Genomic DNA, 23,279 nt, shown 5'->3' with positions numbered 1-23,279 from the left:
GGCTTGGCTGGTAAGGCTGCTTGAAAGTGCTTCAGCCACATTTCTCTGGTCAAAGCACAGAATATCACTATTCTCCACTATATGTGGCAATTCTGCTACTGGAAGGTTTGAACAACTTGGCGAGAAAGGACTAATTCAAGTCATCTCCGTTTTAGAAAAATGGGGGAAGGTGCAGCGATGAAATCCTTCCTGGTCCGGGGTATCCCAATCATTGTGTCTGCTTCTACGTTCAAGGACTGTTACATAACACACAACCAACAGGAAATGTCCAGCTTTTCCCATGTTGGTTCTTGACTTCCAGTGAACTGAGCGAGAGGCCTCCAGCAGCCTGTCCTAGGCTGGTTCTGGACTTCCAGTGAACTGAGCGAGAGGCCTCCAGCAACCTGTCCTAGACTGACTACAGTTCAATGACCATGTTACATTACATTACATGTCATTTAGCTGACGCTTTTATCCAAAGCGACTTACAATAAGTATGTACCATGTACCATGTAACCTCAATACGACGTCAGTCACCTCACATTCACACTGACATAATTGAAGCTCAGCACCTACAAACACATTTACTGCAGGTCCATGAAAAAGTCATGACGGGAGGCTGCACAACTAAAGGACAATGCATATAATCAAATCAATGTAATTATCTCAATGACGAGCAGTTTATCAGCAGGCATCACAGCCACTTGACCTCTCCTCCAGAACCATCTGTGTGCAGTCAGACCTCCCCCTGATCACACATGATCCATCCCCTCACCATGACGTTCTCTACAGCTGCTTCTAGGGGCTCCAGCTTTAATGTTCTCTGTGGAAACCATGCCTGTCTGTAACACATGTACTCCTTGCCTCCACTTCTCACAGAATGCTGCTCGGATCGTCAAGGCTTTGTTTGAGATTGCCCTCAGAAAGCGGTGGCCAACCATGACCTACCGACTGCTCACCCTCTGTAAGGTCATCGATAAGCGGCTGTGGGGCTTTGCCCACCCTCTCCGCCAGTTCTCCAACCTGAGCCATGTTATACTCAACCGCTTGGAAGAGAAGAAGCTAACCGTGGACAAACTGAAGGAAATGAAGAAGGATGAGATCGGTAAGAAAAACTGATATTCCCACTGGCCCAATGGATCTAAAGTAGACAAAGCACCCAAGCATTAGGTGTACATACGACAACTTTTCCATGGAGCAGATGTTGCCTTTTCCGTGGCTCGGGGGCATAATCTCTCTTTGTCCTGGTAGGGTGTTATTGTGAAGCAGCTCCAGAAAGAATTGACTGTAGTTCAAAAGAGATCAGTTTCTGTAGCTGCTGGATTTAGCTAACTAGGATATTATTTGAAAATTGAGAATTTGCTGTAATGCGTATGAACTGCATCAGATTCATTCTGACATAAAGCCCATGGTAATACCATGCATGTTGTTCCCAGGTCACATGCTGCACCACGTCAACATTGGCCTAACAGTCAAACAGTGTGTCCACCAGATCCCCTCCATCACAATGGAGGCCAACGTTCAGCCAATCACACGCACTGTCCTACGGGTGCGCCTCATTGTCACGCCGGACTTTCGCTGGAACGATCAGGTAAATACTTATGAAAGGCTATTTGGTTTGGTTCCATGTGGTGAAGAGCACATGTGAGAGCCTTTAACCTGTTCTTCATTTTTCATTCTGCCAGTGTTTTAGTACAACCTAAAGGTACGTGCTGACTCCTCACCCTCACGGAGCCGATGTGAACCTTTGTTCACACCGAGGGTCACAGGAGGTCAACAGGTCTCCACTATAGTCGAGCAGCTGCAGCTACAGTGATTAGGTCAAATTCTAAAAGCACTGTGACGTAAGCCTAGTATACACCACAGGATGTTCACAGTTGAATAGATCTGACAAGTAGAATCTGTCATTTTGACATTTATTTTTTAAAATCAAGCAAAATGCATTTACATATATAAACGTAAAGAGGCAAAAGGTACCCAGGAACACAAACTAAATGAGTAAGTCTGTGAGCATATTCCGGGTAGGTAATAATATCAAAGAGCTAGATGTCCGATTGTATCCATCTTCAGAAGATCCAGTGAGGACGGGACTATGAGATCTCCATCTGTCCCGCCCTTGCCAACATGTCTCATCTCAGTGGGCAGACAGGCCGGAGGGGATCTCTGGAAGCTTTTTCCAGAGTTTGTGCTGGAGTCGGAGCGGCATAGGAAGCTCATTGTAGCAGGTCTGAAGATGAATGTTTACGTCCGATTAGCAATGCATGCTTCAATCATGGGAGAGTGGTAACGATAGACCGGCAGGCTTAGTCCTGATCCGGCTGCAGAGCCCGTACACATGCACCGACACATGAGCCGCCTGCCTGATGGCACCCAGCACACATACCACTCTGACACATTGGAATGAACTTTCTCAGAGCCCCTGCAGTGCTGTTTATTTAGATGCCCTTTGAATTCAATTCTCAACAAGATGGGAAACAGCACGTCATTCACACATCTACACCTATCAGTACTCCTAAACTGGCTAGTTACCCTACCCAGGTTAGTTTGTCACACCAATGCTCTGTAGCAAAGTATCCACCATAAGTTTTACAAGACAGGACTTCAGTATCGTAAAGAAATGCAGCCGCTGCCTCTTTTGGATTTAGATCATAGAGTAATGATTTAACTGACTTAAATGGCCGATATCAGGCATTCCGAATGTTTATATTACTTGTATAACTTTTATACATGTTCATATACGCAAGAAACGTATAAATAACCATTTAGTTGAGTCAATGCTAATCTACAATCAGCAATACAGAGATATTAGTTTATGAAATTAGGTCGGTAATGGCATATATAATGTATATAATAAGAAGATTGATTGTGCTATGATGTAGGAACCCCTCTGTGTCACCGTGATGTAATGCCTGTGGGCTCTCATGTGTTCAGGTGCACGGCTCGGTGGGGGAGCCGTGGTGGCTGTGGGTGGAGGATCCCATCAATGATCACATCTACCACTCGGAGCACTTCCTCCTGCAGAAGAAACAGGTTTGCTTTTCTACTTTCACGGACCGAAGTTGACACGAGGACAATATGCGTGATGTGTGTTCTTGTGTCCTGTACATTGATGAGTGTGTGTGTGTGTGTGTTTGTGCCCCCCTCCAGGTGTTAGCAGGAGAGCCTCAGCACATAGTGTTCACCATCCCCATCTTTGAGCCGCTGCCCTCTCAGTACTACATCAAGGTGGTGTCTGACCGCTGGCTCGGGGCCGAGGCCGTCTGCATCATTAACTTCCAGAACCTCATCTTGCCTGAGAGACACCCCCCACACACTGGTACACACACACACACACACACCAGAGATGCTCACGAGTCCCAAAGCTCGAGTCCGAGTTGAGTCTGAAGTCTTTCGAGGACGAGTCTGAAGTCGAGTCTGAAGTCACAGTGTGTGCGACTCGAGTCTGAGTCTCCAACTCGAGTCCCCATCTCTTATCAACGTCCCTTTTACCGTAAAAAAAACATACCAACAACTTTTTACTGCTCCTTTACTCTTTACTTAATGATTTTTTTTGTGGTTTTTCCCATAAAATGAAAATACGAAGCGTAGCCGCTAAACCGGAAGTACGTAGATTTTCACAGTAAGAATCGACGCAACCGTCTGTAATGACAGCGGTTACCAGGGTAACGAGGAGAAAAGTTCATGAACGGATATAAATAAATAATCCTGGTCTGACGGGATGTGTTAGCAGCAGTAGTTGACTACACTCGCTGCTCTTGGCTCTGATATTTTTTGTCCACGTATTGTTTTGCTTCAGTGAGCATAACAGAGACAGTTAAAGGAGATCGCAGAGTAAACGGTCCGCCGCTGGAACGCATACGTCCCGACGTCAGCGAACCGTCGGTCGGACCGCCAGCGGCACCCCCGCCTTCCCGTCAGCGCCACCCAGCAGCGGCATTCGACATCTTTCTCGTGTGTGGCCGCGCGTGCGCAGCCAGTAACATATGTCAATGTACGTGTTAAGTAGGCAGGTAACGGAGGGAGCGATATAGCGAGCTCATCAGATTTTTCCTAAAATTAAACATTGTTCACGAGTCCCAAAGCTCGAGTCCGAGTCGAGTCTGAAGTCTTTCGAGGACGAGTCTGAAGTCGAGTCGGAAGTCACCGTGTGTGCGACTCGAGTCGCACTCGAGTCCGAGTCTCCAACTCGAGTCCCCATCTCTGACACACACACACACACACACACACAACTTGATTTTAAAATGGATTGCTGGCCGTCTGTGGCTAACACACTCACTGTTTTTCCTTTTCCTCTGGACCTCTGTTCACTCTAAAGATGAGCATACACACTCTGAGTTTGGTTTAATTAAATATAACACTTTAATTTCACTAAACATGTGTTTTTATAGATTATAGAAAAAGCCAATGAAATGGCTAATATTCCTGTAGCTGATTCCAGATGAATCTGTGTTAGTGTGTATGAAGGCTTATGGGCTTTATTTTCACAAATATTGTTTATTTTAACTGTTTTCTTCCGTCAGACAAAAGTATATTTGTAGTTCTGAATCTCTCCTGTTTCACTTTCTGATTGATAGTCCTACTTCTATATGGAAAGGCAAATTTTTGGTCATAGCTGTTGTTCTAGCCCCAACTTCAAACTATTTCTCCTTTAATTCTTTCTTTCAAGAAGAAGCGTTAGTCTCCATATTACCCACTTAGCTTTCATACTGCTAAAACAGAAACAAATAGTTGGAGCCTTCTAGTACAGTTCTGTTGGTTTTCCGTACCCTACTTGTTGCTGGCATCATGTGTCTGGATTCATCTCCTCCCATTACTCTTGCCCTCTCAGAGCTGCTGGACCTGCAGCCGCTGCCGGTGACCGCTTTGGGGAACCGGGAGTTTGAGAGCCTGTACAAGTTCACCCACTTCAACCCCATCCAGACTCAGATCTTCCACACGCTGTATCACAGCGACACCAACGTCCTGCTGGGGGCGCCAACGGGCTCTGGAAAAACCATCGCCGCAGAGATGGCCATGTTCAGAGTCTTCAACATGTATCCCACTTCTAAGGTTTGACTCAATGGCTCAGTCAGTCACATACTTGTTGCTCTCTTTTGTTCTGGTCCTCCTCGCTACTGTGCTGATCACATAAAACTGAAAAGGCACTGCAAACGAGACCAGAATCTGATCAATGGCCGAGGATTTCCCTTTTAGTCGAGCCGACCACAAACTACATCCAGAGATCCACAGTTGGTAGCTGCTTTTTTAGGTTGCAAAGATCATTGTTAACACCTGTCCCTTCTTTCAAAAACAGTCACATGGAGATAATTCTGCACTTATGACTGGCTGTGAGCAGACTTTAACTGGCACGTCATCCACTTGGAGTTTGACAAAGTCCCATAAAGTGCTGTGTGCAGTTGGGAACTCCATCATTTATTTAATATGGCTGGATCAGCAGTGTTGCTGTGCAGTGAAACAGGAAGGACACAGAAACCCGTCATGTTGTGGGGGGGGCTGCTGCACACTCTGCAAAGCATTACACCAGCTCAACACCTGCCATTGTTTGCTTTCTTGGTACAAGCAACCCACAAATAACTATTTGGGTCTGAGAGGAATTTCCTTTTTTCTTGTCCAAACCTTATGATTTTCTATACAGCAACCCATGTTTGATTCTATTAGCATTACTTATAAAATCTTTAAATGTCATCTGTAGGGGCAGCCCAACCCATTGAGTTATTTCCCTTAGAGAAGCTCCCACATGACATCAAGCTGAGTGCACCTGTGCATTTACCTTTGTTGCTGTGTGCTCAGGTGGTGTACATTGCCCCTCTGAAAGCCCTGGTCAGAGAGAGGATTGAGGACTGGAAGATCCGGATTGAGGAGCAGCTGGGGAAGAAGTGAGTGGCAGCAGACTCTACTTATTGAGCTGGCATGACCTGCTTTCATATGTAGTATTTACAAATACAGATATAAGCCTCATGTCCGAGGTTATTTCCTCCCATAATGTAAAGGTCAGAATAATGAATTGTTTCTGTTCAGAGTGGTGGAGCTGACGGGTGACGTGACTCCAGACATGAGAGCCATAGCGCAGGCCGACCTCATTGTCACCACACCAGAGAAGTGGGACGGGGTGAGCCGAAGCTGGCAGAACCGCAGTTACGTCCAGAAAGTGGCCATCCTCATCATCGATGAGATCCACCTGCTGGGTAAGAGTGGGCATCGGCCTTACTTTTGAAAAGCTCTTTGTAAGACTTGATTCTTTTTATTATTACTTGCAAACGTAGCTTTTCATTTGGAACCAGACAACATCTGTGCAGCTCTATGCAAATATTCACAAGATGCCATCAGAGAAAAGCATGTCGGTAATAGTGCAGCCTCAGTAGGGTTACACTTATTATTGTGAGTGTGGGAGGACAAACATGCAGGCATGCATACACACACACACACACACACACACACACACACACACACACACAGGGCAACCCAGAAACGTCTTGGCGTTAATAAGAAATCCAGCATATACAAGATGTTATCATGTGACTCTGTCAAAGCCAACCGTTCCATATGATGGAGCCCGTACCAGCTGCAGGCACTAAAATGTACGTGCTGGTTGGGTTACGTCTGCTTCCAGGTGAGGACAGAGGTCCTGTGCTGGAGGTCATCGTGTCCCGGACCAACTTCATCTCCTCCCACACATCGAGGACCGTACGGGTAGTCGGTCTGTCCACCGCTCTGGCCAACGCCCGGGACCTGGCTGACTGGCTGGGAATCGGACAGGTCAGATATCCGCCCTGACACCAGCACACTCCTCATTAGATTCTCCTCCTGTATTTCATTGGTGCTCGCATCGTGCTGCTCGCATCGTGCTGCTCGCATCGTGCTCCTCGTATCGTGCTCCTCACATCGTGCTCCTCACATCGTGCTCCTCACATCGTGCTCCTCACATCGTGCTCCTTAAATTGTGCTCCTCACATCGTGCTCCTCACATCGTGCTCCTCATATTTTACTCCTCACATCGTGCTCCTCACATTGTGCTCCTCACATCGTGCTCCTCACATGGTGCTCCTCACATCGTGCTCCTCACATGGTGCTCCTCACATTGTGCTCCTCACATCGTGCTCCTCACAATCGTGATCCATTCTGAGCATACCGCACATTAAGCACTGCATCAATCCACCAGTGACAGACAGTCTGCATCACAGCCAGATGGGGCTCCATGATGCCAGCTGCCCACATTAACCCCCCCTTCCCCCTCTGTGTAACAGGTGGGTTTGTTTAACTTCCGTCCGTCTGTTCGCCCCGTACCGCTGGAAGTTCACATCCATGGTTTCCCGGGACAACACTACTGCCCCCGCATGGCCAGCATGAACAAGCCTACCTTCCAAGGTACGCCCACACCTGCACACATGTGTTCATGCCATGTGTTGGTAGCAGGCTAAAGGTTCACTTACTGAGAGCTGTGATATGTCACAGTAATAATGACAATATGCATTTAAGACCATGAATCAAACGTTGTTGAACCTCACATTATGAATGTTTCCTGAATTTGAGAGGATACCACCAGCCAGAAATGATTGAGATAACTATATAATAAGACATAAATAACACTTATTGTGTGACACATGTGTTCTGCACCCACTTAAAAGGGATCTTAAAACATCATTACACATTCATAATAGTTAGCGGGGCAATAACAGATATATAAAAACCATTGCAGCGATCCGAAGTCACTCCCCAGCCAAGCCGGTGCTGATCTTTGTCTCATCACGACGGCAAACGCGGCTCACTGCTCTGGACCTCATCGCCTTCCTGGCCACGGAGGACAACCCCAAGCAGTGGCTGCACCAGGACGAGAGAGAGGTACAGTGGAGCAGCGCGTCTGAAGCTGATTTTTTCCAATGTATTTTTGGAGTCATCTCGTTGTAGTCGAGGGAAGATCGGCATCTTTACGACCGATATCTCACACACGTTGTCTCCCATCATGTCAGACAGACGGGAGCGTTTGCTTCTGCTTGTCTCAAATGTAAACCCTTCCTTCATCACGCCTGTGCTCCAGATAGAGGCGATCATCGCCACCGTGCGGGATTCCAACCTGAAGCTAACGCTGGCCTTTGGGATCGGCATGCATCACGCCGGCCTGCATGAGAGGGACAGGAAGACGGTGGAGGAGCTGTTTGTCAACTGTAAGATCCAGGTAGGACCTCGCTGCTTAACATACACTAAAGCCCCCGCCTGGTCTCACACCGCAAATCAGAGGTCATTTTTCTAAATATTCAATATATATATAAATATAATATTGAACTCAAACTATAATTTTCTTTCTTTAGGTTTTGTATTTATTTAAAGTTGTCTTTTGCAGTAAATCATCTTCTCTTGTCTCAGGTTCTGATTGCCACCAGTACTCTGGCCTGGGGGGTGAACTTCCCTGCTCACCTGGTGGTTGTTAAGGGAACTGAATACTTTGATGGCAAATCCAGGCGCTACGTGGACTACCCCATTACAGGTGCACACACCCAGCATTTTCAGTGACAGCATGGAATGACATCATTGAAAGCTTCCGGCGTAATGATGCTCACTTACACAACTGTTTTAAAAGGTTGAACCAAATCTTTAACTTCTTTGAAGCCTCTTCTCAGACCTTGTTTTGACTCTTCAGCCTCAAATGAATAGACAGCAACCAAAGCAGTCTTTTCTTAGCTGCATTATCTGTTTAAAGGAATAAAAAGCCAAAGAGTTCTCTGCAGAGGGAAATATTGTTTATGCAAATAAGTAATATTTCTGAATGATTGTGGTATTACTGACGCTTTATGGAGTTAAAATGACATATGTGTATATTAACAATATAATAGACAATTGAAGTGGTTGCTGTTTACATAACGTTGCCCACATGGCAGGCCTTGCTAAAATGCTACCGCTTCAGTGCTGTTGACGTTCAAGCTTTGGAGAGTTATGGAATAAAGAAAGGGGCAGCTTTTTGATGTTTGTGCTGTTCATGCAGATGTTCTGCAGATGATGGGGCGAGCAGGTCGGCCTCAGTTTGATGACCAGGGCAAAGCCGTTATCCTCGTCCATGACATCAAGAAGGATTTCTACAAGAAGTTCCTCTATGAGCCTTTTCCCGTGGAGTCCAGGTGAGAGCCACACGTCTTCGGTTACATCCGAGACCCAGCGCTGTGCACACAAAGGATATTCCTCGATGAATGAGATGTATTCACTGTCACTCACAATGCCACGTGCTGTAAGAAAAAGGGCTGGACCGTAAGCGTCAGGAGAACCTTTGTACCACTGGAACAGCAGGAGTTGTGTGTTGGAAATGTTGACAGCAGGAGGATGTCCAGTTCAATATGTGTGCTAGATGAACAAACAGCAGCAGATGGCTACTGACAGCATGCTTATTTTCATGTGATGTGTGTGGTATCTCCAGCCTCCTCAGTGTGCTGTCAGACCATCTGAATGCTGAGATTGCTGCAGGAACCATCTCATCCAAACAGGATGCCATGGACTACATCACGTGGACGTACTTCTTCAGGCGGCTGGTGATGAACCCCAGGTTAGGCAAAGCAGCTAACACCACATTTGATCACCAACGGCAGAACATCATGAAGTTCAGAACTAAACAAAGACATGAATGCACACATTGTTGGTTTACTCTCACAACCTGCTCAGAGGAGTGCCATGTTCTCCTTTGGCTGGTATTTACCATGGAAACATGCTCCTAACGTCATGCTCCTCACATCGTGTTTTTTTAATGTTAAAAAAGGGCCATATTCCCTCTAATGATTATGATATCCATCCCTTATCTATAACCGCCCATGGTAAGTTAAGCTAAGTAAAGCAGACTCGAACTACATCCTTCATTTTGATCTATCTCAGCCTGGATCCTGATTGTGTCCCAATCAGTGTTCCCATCACTTTAACACACCCCTGTAACTAGGATTGTGTTTTTAGTAGTTCCACAAATGTTGGGACCCTTGGGATATAGCTGATGAGGACACATTCATTTTACAAGTACAGTGTGTGAGGATAGAGGGTGTACCCGCACCACCAATTGGTAGGCAGTGCATACAGATTATTGATCAATCAGCAACATCCTCCTCTCTCGAAACCCTCACAACTCCACTGACTGCTCTTTTTATGTATTCAATTACTGCACTTAGACACCTGGGTCTTCTACTAAGTTAAAGCAGAATTTCGTTCATCTTTTTCGTAAGATCTTTTGTTATATTATTATATGTTTCTTAATCATCACGTGTATACTGGTCCCCTTACATTCAGATTCCAGTAACATCAAATGATATTCAACGTCATAAATTGAGCCTATGAATGCTCTGACACTGTTATATCCACGCAGCTGCGTTTCATATGTGAATAGGTAATCTATCACCACCGCTTTCCTCGATTCCCACAACACACACACACACAGGCGCAGGTTCCCATGGGTATCGTAAACCTCTGCAGGCTGACTCCCTGCACCATCAGGAGCTTAATGGTTATAATGCTAATGGCCATGACTTAATCAGACAGGCCCTGCCACCAGTAAAGATCTGTGAAATGTGTTCAGTAATAAACACATTCAGCGCTTCCAACCGCGTGCTGTTAACATGTGGAGTAATGGGAATTAAAGCAATACTTCACATTAAACGGCCATTAAATTTGACTAGTATCCGTCCAACTGCTGCTTCCAGCCCAGTGAGGCTGTGATTACTTCTAAATGCTCCCAGCTGCTTAATAGATGATTCTGTGTAATGATCATTCAATATATATATCAATATGACAAGAGTTTGCATGCTTTATTCAGAACACTATAAAAGGACCTTAACACAATAACTGACCAATCGGCATTCCTCCTAGCTATTATTGTTTCTCAACAACTTGAGTTTTTTAGTACTATCACAGTTCATGTTCTTGGGATGTTTTAGAACTACAACCTTCTATTGCTCAGTGTGATCACTGACATAAAATATCAGTAACCCCAGCAAGTATTTTAAAAGTCCGAATTGGTGGCGATGACGGACCGACAACCGGTGCCATGTTGGTACCGGTTCCTATACGACCAGTACCTACTGTACTCAAAGGCAATGCAGATTTTGGTGCCTGAGCCAATTGAAAACGTTTATTTACAATACTCTGATGACTCCACTGACTCCTCAGTCATTACATACAACACAATGCATACAGTATACAGTATATATGAACTAATATACATTGGGACTGAAAAGGTATAAGCACAAGCACAATGCTTGTATATTCTTATCCTAAATTGTTATTAAGTCACCCTCAACAATAGAAGTATAGAAAATATACATACACTTTCATGACATTCAATGGGTTCATGTGCTCATAAAACCAGCCTTGTTCATTGTTTTTGGTGAGTTTTAAAGGTTGACCCTCACCCCTCCATAAAACATTATAGCTAAAGAAGTATAAGTGAGCAATAAATGAAATGCAAGGCCGTAGAATTTAGCACCATTAATATATTCAATGTCTCCATGTTTATGATCATTTATCACTTTATGATCTTGATTACCTCGAGGAGTTTTGTCTCAAATACTCTTTCAATTTTATCTTCATCATTTTTAATTCAGTATACCCATTTTATAGCTGTTTCCAAAGACCGTGCATTTGTTTTCTTTTTGTTGAGATGATGCGTTAACATCAAATCCAGGGACATTTCTAGCTACCCTTCTACAGCAAAAGGGAAAAAAAAGTTTGTACCGTCAGACAAACAAACAAATATGTTTCCAATAGCAGTTTTGTTTTTCATTTTAGCCAAACAACAAACAACAAAACAACAGTTTTACAACATGATTTAGAAAGATGTCGCTTCATCAGCTGACCCTGGAGGACCACCAGAAGACACTCAAAGAGCCCAAATGTTCTTGGAAATGGGACTTATTTACATTACACTTCTTTTTTTAACCTTACACAGGATATTTGGCCTGTGTTTCACCCAGTTCCTCTTTGACTCCCACACACCTTGGTGTTATGGGCTGTGGGACTACTTTCCTGCTGAGCCTCATGTGGTAACCCTTATGGAGCATGGAAGCTATTTGGCCCAGCCACTTGTTGTCTTAGTTCAGGTAATAATTTCAGGCTGTAGCTTTTCTTCGCACTACAACTGTGTGTACAAGATTACAACCAGCAACACTATAGAAGCAGTAGGGTGGAGCTATTTTACTCCCACATTGTACCGACGTACCCATTGGTGCTTTATTAACGAGGTCTCATAGCTTAACCATGAGTGTCATCCTGTCTTCTATCGTCTCCAAGAGCTTTATGTTCACATCCTTTAAGGCTCTTTTAATTGGCTAGCGGTTAAAATCCATGTGTCACAGATGTGTGACTCTGCCTTAAAACTGTGGACCAGGATGTTCTGTGTCTCACCTTTAAACACACTCTGTGTCATTCAGGCAGTGGAATTCTGCTAGAACTCCTGGAATCCTGACATCACCAGTGTTTCTCTCTACATAGCTTCTCTTTCCAGAGGAAAAGCAAAAAGAAGCGGCACAACAGAACATACACAGAATATGTTTTTACCCAAGGTCATTCCTGTCTTCAGTTATTACAGCCTAGAAGACATCAGCCACGAGTCCATCAACAAATACTTGTCCAACCTGGTGGAGAAAAGCCTGCGGGAGCTGGAGTGCTCTTACTGCATAGAGATAAAGGAGGTGAGTGAGTGCAGTGCTGATGTGTCATCGTATCGCCTTCCACGTGGCACAAAAGACGTGGGAAGAGGTCCAATGTTTTCATTGATTCTCCAGGACGATCGGACCATCGAGCCGCTGACCTACGGTCGCATCGCCTCCTATTACTACTTGAGGCATCAGACCATCGGCACGTTTAAAGAGCGACTGAAGGCGGAGCTGCCCATCCACGAGCTGCTCTCCGTTCTGACGGTGAGCTTCACCCGGGCTTCCACTGTGATTGACTGGCTGTGAAGTGTTGTTGGCTCGTTGAAGCCGTTATGAAAGCTTTGGATCTCAAATGCTGCTGAATAACAGAAATATGCACAACTAGTATCCGGTTGCAAAGGTTGTTGGCTAAGGTGAGAATTAGTTTTCTTGTTAGGCCACTGATAGAAATGATCCAACAGATTCCATAGCTACTCGTTGTTTGTGCATAACTGCTCAACTGGAAGGTTCCTTACTGGCTGTGAGTGACGCCTATGGAAGTAAATCTGTGCCATCGGGGGTTTAAATAAAAAGGTGATTGAAAAATATTCAGCCGCAAAAGAAATTAAGGTTACAATATTCAACCCAAAAAATTCAGCCGTGGCACACCAACATCCGGGACACTAAGGTAGAGCAATCGATTCTAGATTCAAGATCAGGAGCGTGCGTCAAGCTAAAGGAGCGAGCACCCAATACACCTTCGGCTTCGGATTGTAGCCATGTCCAATAATAACGGGGCTTTAACTCTTCTAAAGAGAAAGGAAAGGAAAACATGTAGATAATATCTTTATATCCAGTCATCTCCAGCTACTGTAGATTTTACAAACATCAGCTGAACTGGACGACTGTCCTTAACAGGTTGGAGTAACGCTGCAGCTCCAACCGACTCACTTGGGACTGGCTTTCCTTTGGACATTCATTCAAGTTGATAGCACCTTGTTGGTTTTCCCCAGAAGTACTGCAATAGAATTACACATCAGTAAATTCATAGCCTGACCAATAATTCTATTAAAGACGTCAGACGTAATATAATGCTTCCTGGAGTGGGAATTCCAACACTACGTCGGTATCTCACCCTGAAAAACACAAGGCTGATTGGTCCATTTATTTATGTTGCTAAAAAGACAGTTTTACAATGTCACACTAGAGATGCATGTTTAATTAGTATTGTATTGGCTTTTATTCTTGTACTCTACTTTTACCACGCAGCTGGAAGTCCAGTCTGTGAGCGCAGTGCTTAGACCTGATCTCACTAATGATGCTAACACATGGTGGGGAGGCTACCATCACTGTGCTCTGAACACATGTAGTTGAAACCTTAGCCGCCTCCCTCCCCAACAGGCTGCAATACGATAGGCCAGTCCTGTCCACTCCTCTCTGTTAGCTACAAAGCACTGGCATGCTCCCCCAGTTCCCCCTAATTGGTGCAGTGTGGCCTCTAATGAGCAACATCCACGCCTCTTTGTAACCCCCCCACACACACACATACACCCGTACACAAACACACTTTTTTTCCTCTGCGAACACTCAATGCCACTCAAGCCTGTCTATGTCTTTTAAAGATATACATACTACTGTTTGGATATCGGGTCAACCTGCCATGGTGGAGAAACTCTCACAGAGTCCGGTCTCTGTGACAGGTATATGCACTACGCTCATGGAGATAATTCAATGCTCACTCGCAGCTCCATGACTCCATAGAGAGGAACATTGATCATCACTAAAATAATCTTGAAAATGGTCTGTAGGAAGGACTGCTGACCCCGTAATCCACAGCACGCCTTGGACTCTGTTTGACTTTGGATGTCCTTGCAGGATGCAGAGGAGTATGCAGAGCTGCCCGTCAGACACAATGAGGACCAGCTGAATAGCCAGCTGGCTCAGCAGCTCCCCCTGAAGGTCAACCCCCATTCCTATGACAGTGCCCACACCAAGACCCACCTGCTGCTGCAAGCCCACTTTAGCCACACCCCACTGCCGTGCAGCGACTACAACACAGATACCAAGACGGTACTGGACAACACCATCCGAATCTGTCAGGTAGGACTCCCTAGCCAGCTGCAAAAATCATGCAAGTATAGGTCAGGTATGCTTGCTGGGGTTATGATAAGTTGTGTGTTTCTGCTGTCCTCATTTAAAGCCATTAGGCCAATTTAAGTGCTACAGTTTATTAGTGTTTTTAGTCGAGATATAGTCTGAAGAGGTGTGTCTTTAGTTTGAAGATGTAAAGGCTCTTTGCGGTCCTGATGTCATCAGAGAGCTCCTTCCACCATTTAGAAGCAGGACTGCAAAGAGTCGTGATCTTTTCTCTCAGTGAGGGAGGAACAAGCAGTTTGGCAGATGCAGAGCGGAGTGTGCGGGTTGGGATGGAGGGTTTGACCATGTCCTGGAAGTAGACTGGACCCCATCCATTCACAGAGAGTATGTGACAACCAATGTTTTTAACTGGATGCGGGCAGCCACTGGTAACCAGTGAAGAGAACGGAGAAGTGGTGTGGCGTGGGAGTATTTCGGAAGGTTGAAGACCAATCGAGCTGCTGCATTCTGGATGAGCTGCAGAGGTCGGACGGCACCTGCAGGCTTTGAGTAAACAGGAGAGAAAAACAGGAAACCCAGGACAGAACCCTGAGGGGCACCAATAGTGATCCTCCGAGGTTCAGACTCTATAAGTGACCATGTACGTGTGGTCCTCGAAGTCAGATATGAGCTGGGAGAGCGCAGAGCCAGATGCAAGTAAAATGTCACACATGTTACTCAAATTTATCAGAAACAACAATGTTTATGTTAATATACGGCTGAAATGCTTGTGATGATGCGATGATTTAACTATTTAAACGTCACCGGAGTACAGCCAGGTGTGTTTGGTTTTGAGAGTGGGAGGGGAAACTGTTTTCAACCACATTACGAATTACCAATTAGGAGATAAAACAAAAGTTCTGTTTATAATGAGTATTATTTCCATTGGTCCCTGACCACTCAATATAAGGAATATTGAATGGCCACTATAAAGAATGTGCCGCTCCTACACTACATGAGGCAGAGAATAGGAAGAAGGGGAATTGTTGCTGAACTTGCTGATCCATCTCATAAATGACAGGAGCAACAAAGAGCAACATTTAATGTGTTTCATTATTGAGGAATTACATCTGGAAAAGAAAAACATTCAAATTTTACGCCACAAAACCTCTTGTCAGTTGAATCCCTGCTGGAGATGGCATGAAGTGACTGTTCTCTTAGGTGGATACTTTGTTCTCCTTAGGCAATGCTGGATGTAGCAGCCAACGAAGGCTGGCTGGTCACAGCCATCAGCATCTGTAACCTGGTGCAGATGATCATCCAGGGCCGCTGGCTGCACGACTCCTCTCTGCTCACGCTGCCACATATTGAGCAACAACACCTCTACCTGTTCAGGTACACGACATCCCCGGGTCGTCCTTTAATCACTCAATAGATTCTTCACATGACGTCTACAGCAGTCCATTAAATCATTGGGGTTCTCAGAAGTTCTTCTATGGTTTTATTTAATACGTATATCTACAGTACACACGTGGGAGCCTCTGTGTTTGTCCTCCTCCTTTAACTTGTAATTTTGATTATCTAATGTAAAAGGCGGTTGCCTCTAAGGAGGAGACCAAGCAGGGGTAGGATTGGTCCTGATGTCTCTCTTCCCTCCCTTACTCCATAGGAAATGGTCTAACCGGAAGGGGAGGAGCCACACAGCAGGCTTCAACTTGCCCATCGAAGGACTTCCTGAACTAATTGCTGCCTGCAATGGGAAGGAAAGTGTTTTTGCTGCAATCCTTGGTCAAGAGTTTCATTCTACTCAGATTGCCCAGGTAAGAGTCCAAATATTATCACACCAAGAACATAAATAAGCAACATATGTATGTACTATAGAATGTTCATTTATTACAGAAATAACAACAAAGGAAAAACCGCTAGATTGCAAGGACCTAATTTAAATATGTCAATTTTATTACAATGATCTTTACAATGGATCTTATTCACACAGCCAACACATACACACACACACAAGCACGCACTATTATCAGTGATGTGCCCTGAGCTCTGAGCTGCTTCACCACTGTGGTCTCAGATAGTTCTAGGATCCCCAATTACAGCTCCATCGATGGGGTTTACAGCTCCAATTGAAGTGCTAATTGCAGCAGTAATGAGAGGGTCCAGGCACGGCGGCAGGTCCTGTCTCTTCATCCAATCACGGGTCCCGTTCCCCTCCTACCCAGCTTTTACTCCCCCACCAACCCGGCCCCCCACAGTGTGGCGGCCTCTCTAATTAAATAATTAGATGTGCAGCAGCGTCTCTGCCCAGGGAGAGTAATCCTCACATAAATAGCTTTTGCCGGGTGAGCCAGAGAGGCTTTTCTCCTCCCGGCCCTCATTCACACAGCCACACTTCTCCCCGGCACTTTCTCTGTACTCTTATCTTTTAAATGGGATATTCTCCATACAAACTCTTACCATGACCATAACACCAGGTACACTGTGTTTTATTCATGTCACCAGTGAACATTTGACAGCTTTCAGTTATTAATGGGCAACCCTATAATAATAACAGTGCGTGTTATTTAAGTCAAGATTTAAGATGATGTTGCAGAGATAATGGGGCGCACAGCTTTGTACTGAACATAACAGCGTTTTGAAGCCCAGAACAAAGGGTTAATCTCATGTGGGGATCGAGGTTCTGGTGACGTTTCCAGTTTGTGAAGAACATGAGAGCGGTCACCAGGGAGACTGGAAACAGGTCCTTCAGGGGGGGGTCTGGGATGTTGAACTATAGCACTGAAATCATTTATTGTCCACTTCTTCAAGTTAACGGTGCATAATGAAGGGGCTGTGTATTTACCAGTGTCCACCTGAGGTCCTCGTATTCATTTCCGAGCCCCGTCACACCCATCTGTGATTCTCCCAGTTAGTCGTGTTCTGTCCTCAGAGTCAGTCAATCCCAGCTGTCAAAACAAACAGCCATTCACACACCTACGGGCAATTCACCAATGGAACTTTGAATACCTTTTAGGATAGTTCTCCGTCCTGGTCCAGGGTCAAAGCACTGACATAAGCTAGACCACTGCAACTGTCCATGTTAAACGCTAGATCTGATGTGATGGCATCATCGCTCCCTCTCATCAGGCCTGGTCCTTCCTGAGTCACCTCCCAGTGCTGGAGGTGCACATGAGTGTGAAGGGCTGGTGGGAGCAGAGCCAGGAGCAGACAGAGCGCCCACTGCCAGCAGCAGGAGCCGACCCCAAAGACAGGAGCAGCTGGCTGGACGTCCACGCTGACCAGGAGTACGTCCTGCAGGTGTCCCTGAGGCGCATCAACGCGGGTCAGCAGAGGGTCAGTTGACACGGAATCAGAAGCACATATGTTAGCTGAGTGATGGCCTCAGATTGTTGTCATGAGTGTGTGACATTGGGTAGAACGCTGCAGGGAAGTCTCCCCTGACATTTCATTCCTATCTACATTGTGGGAATCATGTAAAAAGTCAGAGCTGAGGAGGAGATAACATCAACACATCTCTAACTCTCACACACGGCTCCACCGCTGTCTCCCGGCAACAAGTCACATGACCCTAACCGACAGAAAGTGGGAGGTGGAGAGACTCATGTTATTTCTGGGGCCTTCTTAGAGGATGTACATTGAAGTAGAGTGAATACATGACATGTGGCCAGAGCAGAGCGAACGACACACAGAGACAAATACCTAGGTACAATTTGAAAACCCACCATTAAAGATTTGATTCTATTAATTCTCGTACCTTCCGTTCTATTGGTCCTTATCTTTTGGGCTGAAATATCTTTTGCTATAATATCTGGGTATTCAGAAAGAGGACCTTTTCGTTTTAAACATGAATGATGAACATGTTGGCTGCAGGTGTCTCTCAGAGAGATACTGACCCTCAGACGCTGGGGGGCTCTCTCTGGGCCTGAAGAAACAAAGCGTAGCAGGATGCTCTGGGATCAGTTGTGTATGAAAGCCACTTCAACTGGTCTCATAGGCAGAGGGCTTCAAAAAGAACGCAGCGACTTGAAACATTTAGGATCCAGTGATGTACCACAAAACAGCATCTGGTGTGTTGTTACCATGTGTAGCATGTAGCTGAAGCGTGTGCCTGTATCTCCAGAGGAAGCAGGACAGTAAGGCCCAGGCGTCCAGGTTCCCCAAGGCGAAGGATGAAGGCTGGTTCCTGATCGTGGGCGAGGTGGACCGCAGGGAGCTGCTGGCTGTCAAGCGGGTGGGATACGTGCGCCAGCGCACAGCCGTGTCCGTGGCCTTCTACACGCCCGAGAGGACTGGAAAGTAAGCAGCTGTACCAGGAGGAAGGGTTAAGGGGACGCACCACAGGAAACACAACGCAACCCAAAAGACACTTTGAGTTCTTTGACCAAAGGTTTCCATTAGGAAATGTTCCATAATACAGAACTTGTAATAGAAAGGATAACTGCCTTCATGTCAGTAATGAACTGGGGAAGTGTCATGGTGGTGTATATGTAGAAGACATCCTCGTCTATGTGGAACATAAGTGGGTGGGGGGTCTTACAACGGGTGCTCTGCCATGGGTTCCTACTGAAGATGTACATCTGTAGGTATGCTCACTAGTATCCCTTCAAGCAAACATTTTTCTTTGATGCTTTAGTGGTACTTGTTTGATCATCGATTAGTAGACTACAAGGTTTCACTTGACTTCTCTTTAAACCAAGTGCACACTGTGAAGCAGAGCGGTCAGGCTGCCTATGTTCTAACCACAGATCCACGTGCTTTGTGCTTCCAGGTGTATCTACACTCTGTACCTGATGAGTGACAGCTACCTTGGGCTGGACCAGCAGTATGACATCCTCCTGAACGTGACAGCAGCCAGCATCACGGCTCAGGTCAACACGGAGGTGTCTGACTCCAGACGTCTGTGATGTTCTTCTGCCCCCCCAGCCTCCCTGTTTACAACCAGTGGCTTTCCTCCGCCTTTGCATTCCAGGCGATTCCAAGATTTTTTCATATTATTGATTTAACATTATTGAACACATTAGTAAGTCAGAAACATTGGGGTCACAACTCTGTCAGAGATGTGTCTGCAGTTAATTATCCCCCCGACAGTAGTCTTGTCCCATTGCAGAAGGTTTCTCCTTCAAACGCTGTCCTCTCTCTGAAATAAAGCTTTGACCGCCCTGATCTGTTCTACTAGTGTGTCTGACGGTGCAGCTACATGAAGCGCTGGAGTCAAGTCACCTCTCTGAATGAATAGACTTGTAATGTAACATAAGCCACGTTCATTACAGTCCGAGGACTCTGACGGTGTGGGACAGACACCAGGCTGTGAATCACCACGTGGTGGAGGTGCATGTCACCATGTCGTGGAACTACGTTTGGGTTTAAATGGACTCTGGCGGCTTTGGTGTGTTAAACCGCTTTAGAATCTCTTTACTGAGACATTGATCCAAACGTTGCCTCAGTGTGCAAACAGGGCGAAGCGGAGCGTTTCCTTAATGCAGCTGTGTGAAACATGACATCACTAAACTGCCACATCTGTGTTGTCAAATAAATCTCCCTAGGAAGCGTACCGCCTTACTCAGAAATGTCCCCCTGAGTGTGTTGATTGTGAAGTTTACAGGTCAAAGGTCCCTATTGCCTCACAACATTTGTTGACTAATTCATTATGACAATTGTCTACAAGGATAAAACAAAAAACTGTTGACTTTTCTCTGACATCATACTGTAGGTTTGAATCAGAATCAGCTTACCAAGCATGTGAACCCATACGAGGATGAACACACACACACACACACAGGCACAGCAGCTTAACAAAGTCAAGATCAATTATTTTATTATTAATATTTTACCAGAGGCTCCTTTAGAGCCCATAGAATGCTGTTCTCACTTCTGTAAACATTAAGTGTCACACTTTAACTGAAAATGTAGTTATTTCAACACAATCCACAATCTTTTCCTTTATGTTTGGCTGACGGTTCTCTGTAGGTCCATCACTACAAGTCACATGGTCATTTCATACATTGTTAATGTAGTGGAACACTGGAGTCGACCACATTAGCCACTAGTAGCATAGCATACCTGAACAACTGTGAAAGGGAAGTGCAAAAAGTTGTGGAAAGCCAAGACAACAGCTGAAAACTATCAGTAATTAAAAAGCAATCCAGACCCTTGTCAGTGCAAATTAATATCAGCTGGTTCAGTCCCAACTGATGGCCTACAAAAAGGTCTCATTGCCAAGGTGTCACACAAAACACATCCCATGATGGGTAAAAGCAAAGAGCTGTCTCAAGACCTTCGCAACCTAATCGCCTAGTCGCATTTCTAAGCTTCTGAATGTTCCAGTGAGCATTGTTGGGGCCACAATACAAAAGTAGAAAGAAATAATTTAACCATAAATTTGTTTCGACCAGGTGCTCCTCGCAAGATTTCTGACAGAGGAGTGAAAAGAATAATCAGAAGAGTTGTCCAAGAGCAAAGGACCACTTGTGGAGAGCTTCAAAAAGACCTGCAATTAGCACTTCCTGTTGTCTCAAAGAAAACAAACTTCACATAGATGAAGGAAGGATGAATGGGCAAATTTACAGAGGCAGAAATCTGCTGCCATCTACCAGGATGATGAAGTTGAAACAAGGGTGGACATTTCAGCAAGACAATGATCCCAAACACTCAGCCAAGGAAACTCTCAACTGGTTTCAAAGAAAGAAAATAAAGCTGCTAGAATGGCCCAGTCAATCACCTGACCTAAATCCCATTGAAAATCTATCGAAGGAACTGAAGATCAAGATTCATAGAAGAGGCCCACGGAACCTTCAAGATTTGAAGACTGGGCCAAAAATCCCACCAGAGCAATGCATGTGACTATACTTGCTGACTATTAGTCTTGTTCCAGTATTTAGCCATTGATGAAGTTCACCCAATTTTGGCTGTTTCCCAAACAAGCCGACTCCAAGAGCCTCACGGCATCTATGGGCTCTGCCTCGATTGGATGGACACAGGCCCTTCAGCTGCACCGGCCAAGCAGTCATCTGTACCAGAAGTCCACTAGCAGCCCATCTACACATTCTGGCTCGGCGGGCGGCCCACCTCGGCCCCAGATGTGTGAGGAAAAAGGGCCCGATAGAGGCCCCCCTACTGCACCAGACATTCTGTGCTCTTCATTTACAATGGCCTCACTGAGCTGACTTCATTAATACATTCCAAAACTGTACAGTAAAGGTGTACGAAAATATATATGGGGATAGAGGAGGTCCTCGTGAACAGGAAACAAGGATGAAATACAGTCCAACTATGGATATTGTTTAAAATCAATTCAAAGATATAAGGAAATTACAAATGGCATGTCAGTTTTACTGACTTTGCCTCAAAAACTGTACATTAATATATCATGTGAATATAGCTGGGCATAGAGGAGGTTCTGTATAACAACAAGAAAGTGAAAACAGGGTGTAACCTTTAATGATATGATATGACACTTCACGGACAATTGGTCCCATTTGGGCTGTACAAGCCCCTTTACCGTACCTCCCTGAATGAAGGTGCATTTGATTTTTAAATGCGCTCCACATGACCGCATTTTCTGAGACTTACATCGTTTACAATTCCGAACCCATCCCCGTTACGCGTTCTCACACGCACATACACACACGTGCATGCACACACAGGTGCATGCACACACAGGTGAACACCCTCCCACTAGCTTCGGGAAATGTGGCTGCACGGCCTCGTGCTAAAGGGGGTGAGGCAGCACGTTCGCCCCGATCGTTTGGAGATAAAGTGTGAAATGTCCTGCTGTGTTTGGTTGCTGCGGTCACAGCATTCTACTGCAGGCTGAGCAGAATCTGAAATAATAATGATAAGAATATCCCATCATACTATCCTAAAATGGGACAAATGGCAAATGTTAATTCTAATTTCAACAAAAGTCTCAAATTATCACATCTGAACCTGTGTGAAAATACAATAACAATAATTATCTGTAAACATTAAGCAGCACGGAACTTTCTGCTGGTTTTCAAGTATTTCGTTAACTCGAAATGAAGGCAGTTGTCCGAAAGCCGGACCCGGTCCACCCTGACTGCACGGACCCCTCAGCAGCAGTATGACACCGGCATGATGTCCCTCATCATCATCATCATCATATTATGGAGTCATCCCGTCATTTAGGGTTGGCAGCGGAATGTGAGTTTCAGTTCCGACGGCATGAAAAACCTTGCGGTGTATAATTTTTAATACATTCACAATTGCTTTAATCACATTCAACTGTTTGTATACAAATAATAAAGTATATATTTTTTTATGTATATATTTATGTATAATTATAATAAAATAAATAAAAAAAATCTAGCATTTTTTAGGCCTAGAATAGTGTGTGTAATAAATACAACGTGACGAATAAGCCATCAGCGCGCATGTTGTCGTTAGAATACACGGTACAATGCACATCTCTGTCCATCCCAGAGGAGCCCTCCTCTGTTTCGGGACACAGGATGTCGTTTTTTACACACTGGGGCAAACTTTTTCATTTTTTACTTTGGGGGAAAAAAAACTAATAAATAATGAAATTTAATTAAAAAGTGTAAACCTATTGGCCTCTTTGGTTTCATGGGAGAGGCGGCAGTAACACGTGTACAATAAATAGCTCCT

At 45.1% G+C, this 23,279-nt stretch overlaps 1 protein-coding gene across 3 annotated transcripts in view; it reads left to right on the top strand.

Annotated features, from left to right (window-relative positions):
* The window catches only part of ascc3 (activating signal cointegrator 1 complex subunit 3), a 96,144-nt gene extending 75,931 nt beyond the window's left edge, over positions 1 to 20,213 (top strand). For all 3 annotated transcript variants that reach the window (XM_062565353.1, XM_037454705.2, XM_062565354.1), the window contains 22 exons: positions 859 to 1,084; positions 1,416 to 1,570; positions 2,911 to 3,009; positions 3,127 to 3,295; positions 4,808 to 5,028; positions 5,770 to 5,855; positions 5,998 to 6,164; positions 6,590 to 6,735; positions 7,224 to 7,344; positions 7,676 to 7,818; positions 8,015 to 8,152; positions 8,341 to 8,461; positions 8,957 to 9,089; positions 9,383 to 9,508; positions 12,518 to 12,629; positions 12,723 to 12,857; positions 14,448 to 14,672; positions 15,892 to 16,043; positions 16,318 to 16,468; positions 17,781 to 17,987; positions 18,775 to 18,950; positions 19,423 to 20,213. In XM_062565353.1, coding sequence (XP_062421337.1) covers positions 859 to 1,084; positions 1,416 to 1,570; positions 2,911 to 3,009; positions 3,127 to 3,295; positions 4,808 to 5,028; positions 5,770 to 5,855; positions 5,998 to 6,164; positions 6,590 to 6,735; positions 7,224 to 7,344; positions 7,676 to 7,818; positions 8,015 to 8,152; positions 8,341 to 8,461; positions 8,957 to 9,089; positions 9,383 to 9,508; positions 12,518 to 12,629; positions 12,723 to 12,857; positions 14,448 to 14,672; positions 15,892 to 16,043; positions 16,318 to 16,468; positions 17,781 to 17,987; positions 18,775 to 18,950; positions 19,423 to 19,558 — 3,345 coding nt within the window. In that variant the 3' untranslated portion in view covers positions 19,559 to 20,213. The remainder of the gene's footprint in view (positions 1 to 858; positions 1,085 to 1,415; positions 1,571 to 2,910; positions 3,010 to 3,126; positions 3,296 to 4,807; positions 5,029 to 5,769; positions 5,856 to 5,997; positions 6,165 to 6,589; positions 6,736 to 7,223; positions 7,345 to 7,675; positions 7,819 to 8,014; positions 8,153 to 8,340; positions 8,462 to 8,956; positions 9,090 to 9,382; positions 9,509 to 12,517; positions 12,630 to 12,722; positions 12,858 to 14,447; positions 14,673 to 15,891; positions 16,044 to 16,317; positions 16,469 to 17,780; positions 17,988 to 18,774; positions 18,951 to 19,422) is intronic.
* Positions 20,214 to 23,279: the final 3,066 nt, after the last annotated feature.

The sequence above is a fragment of the Pungitius pungitius genome, chromosome 11 (genome assembly GCF_949316345.1).
Source record: "Pungitius pungitius chromosome 11, fPunPun2.1, whole genome shotgun sequence".
NCBI lineage: Eukaryota > Metazoa > Chordata > Actinopteri > Perciformes > Gasterosteidae > Pungitius > Pungitius pungitius.
The sequence above is the reverse complement of the archived record's forward strand: the minus strand, read 5'-3'. Positions and strand labels throughout refer to the sequence as shown.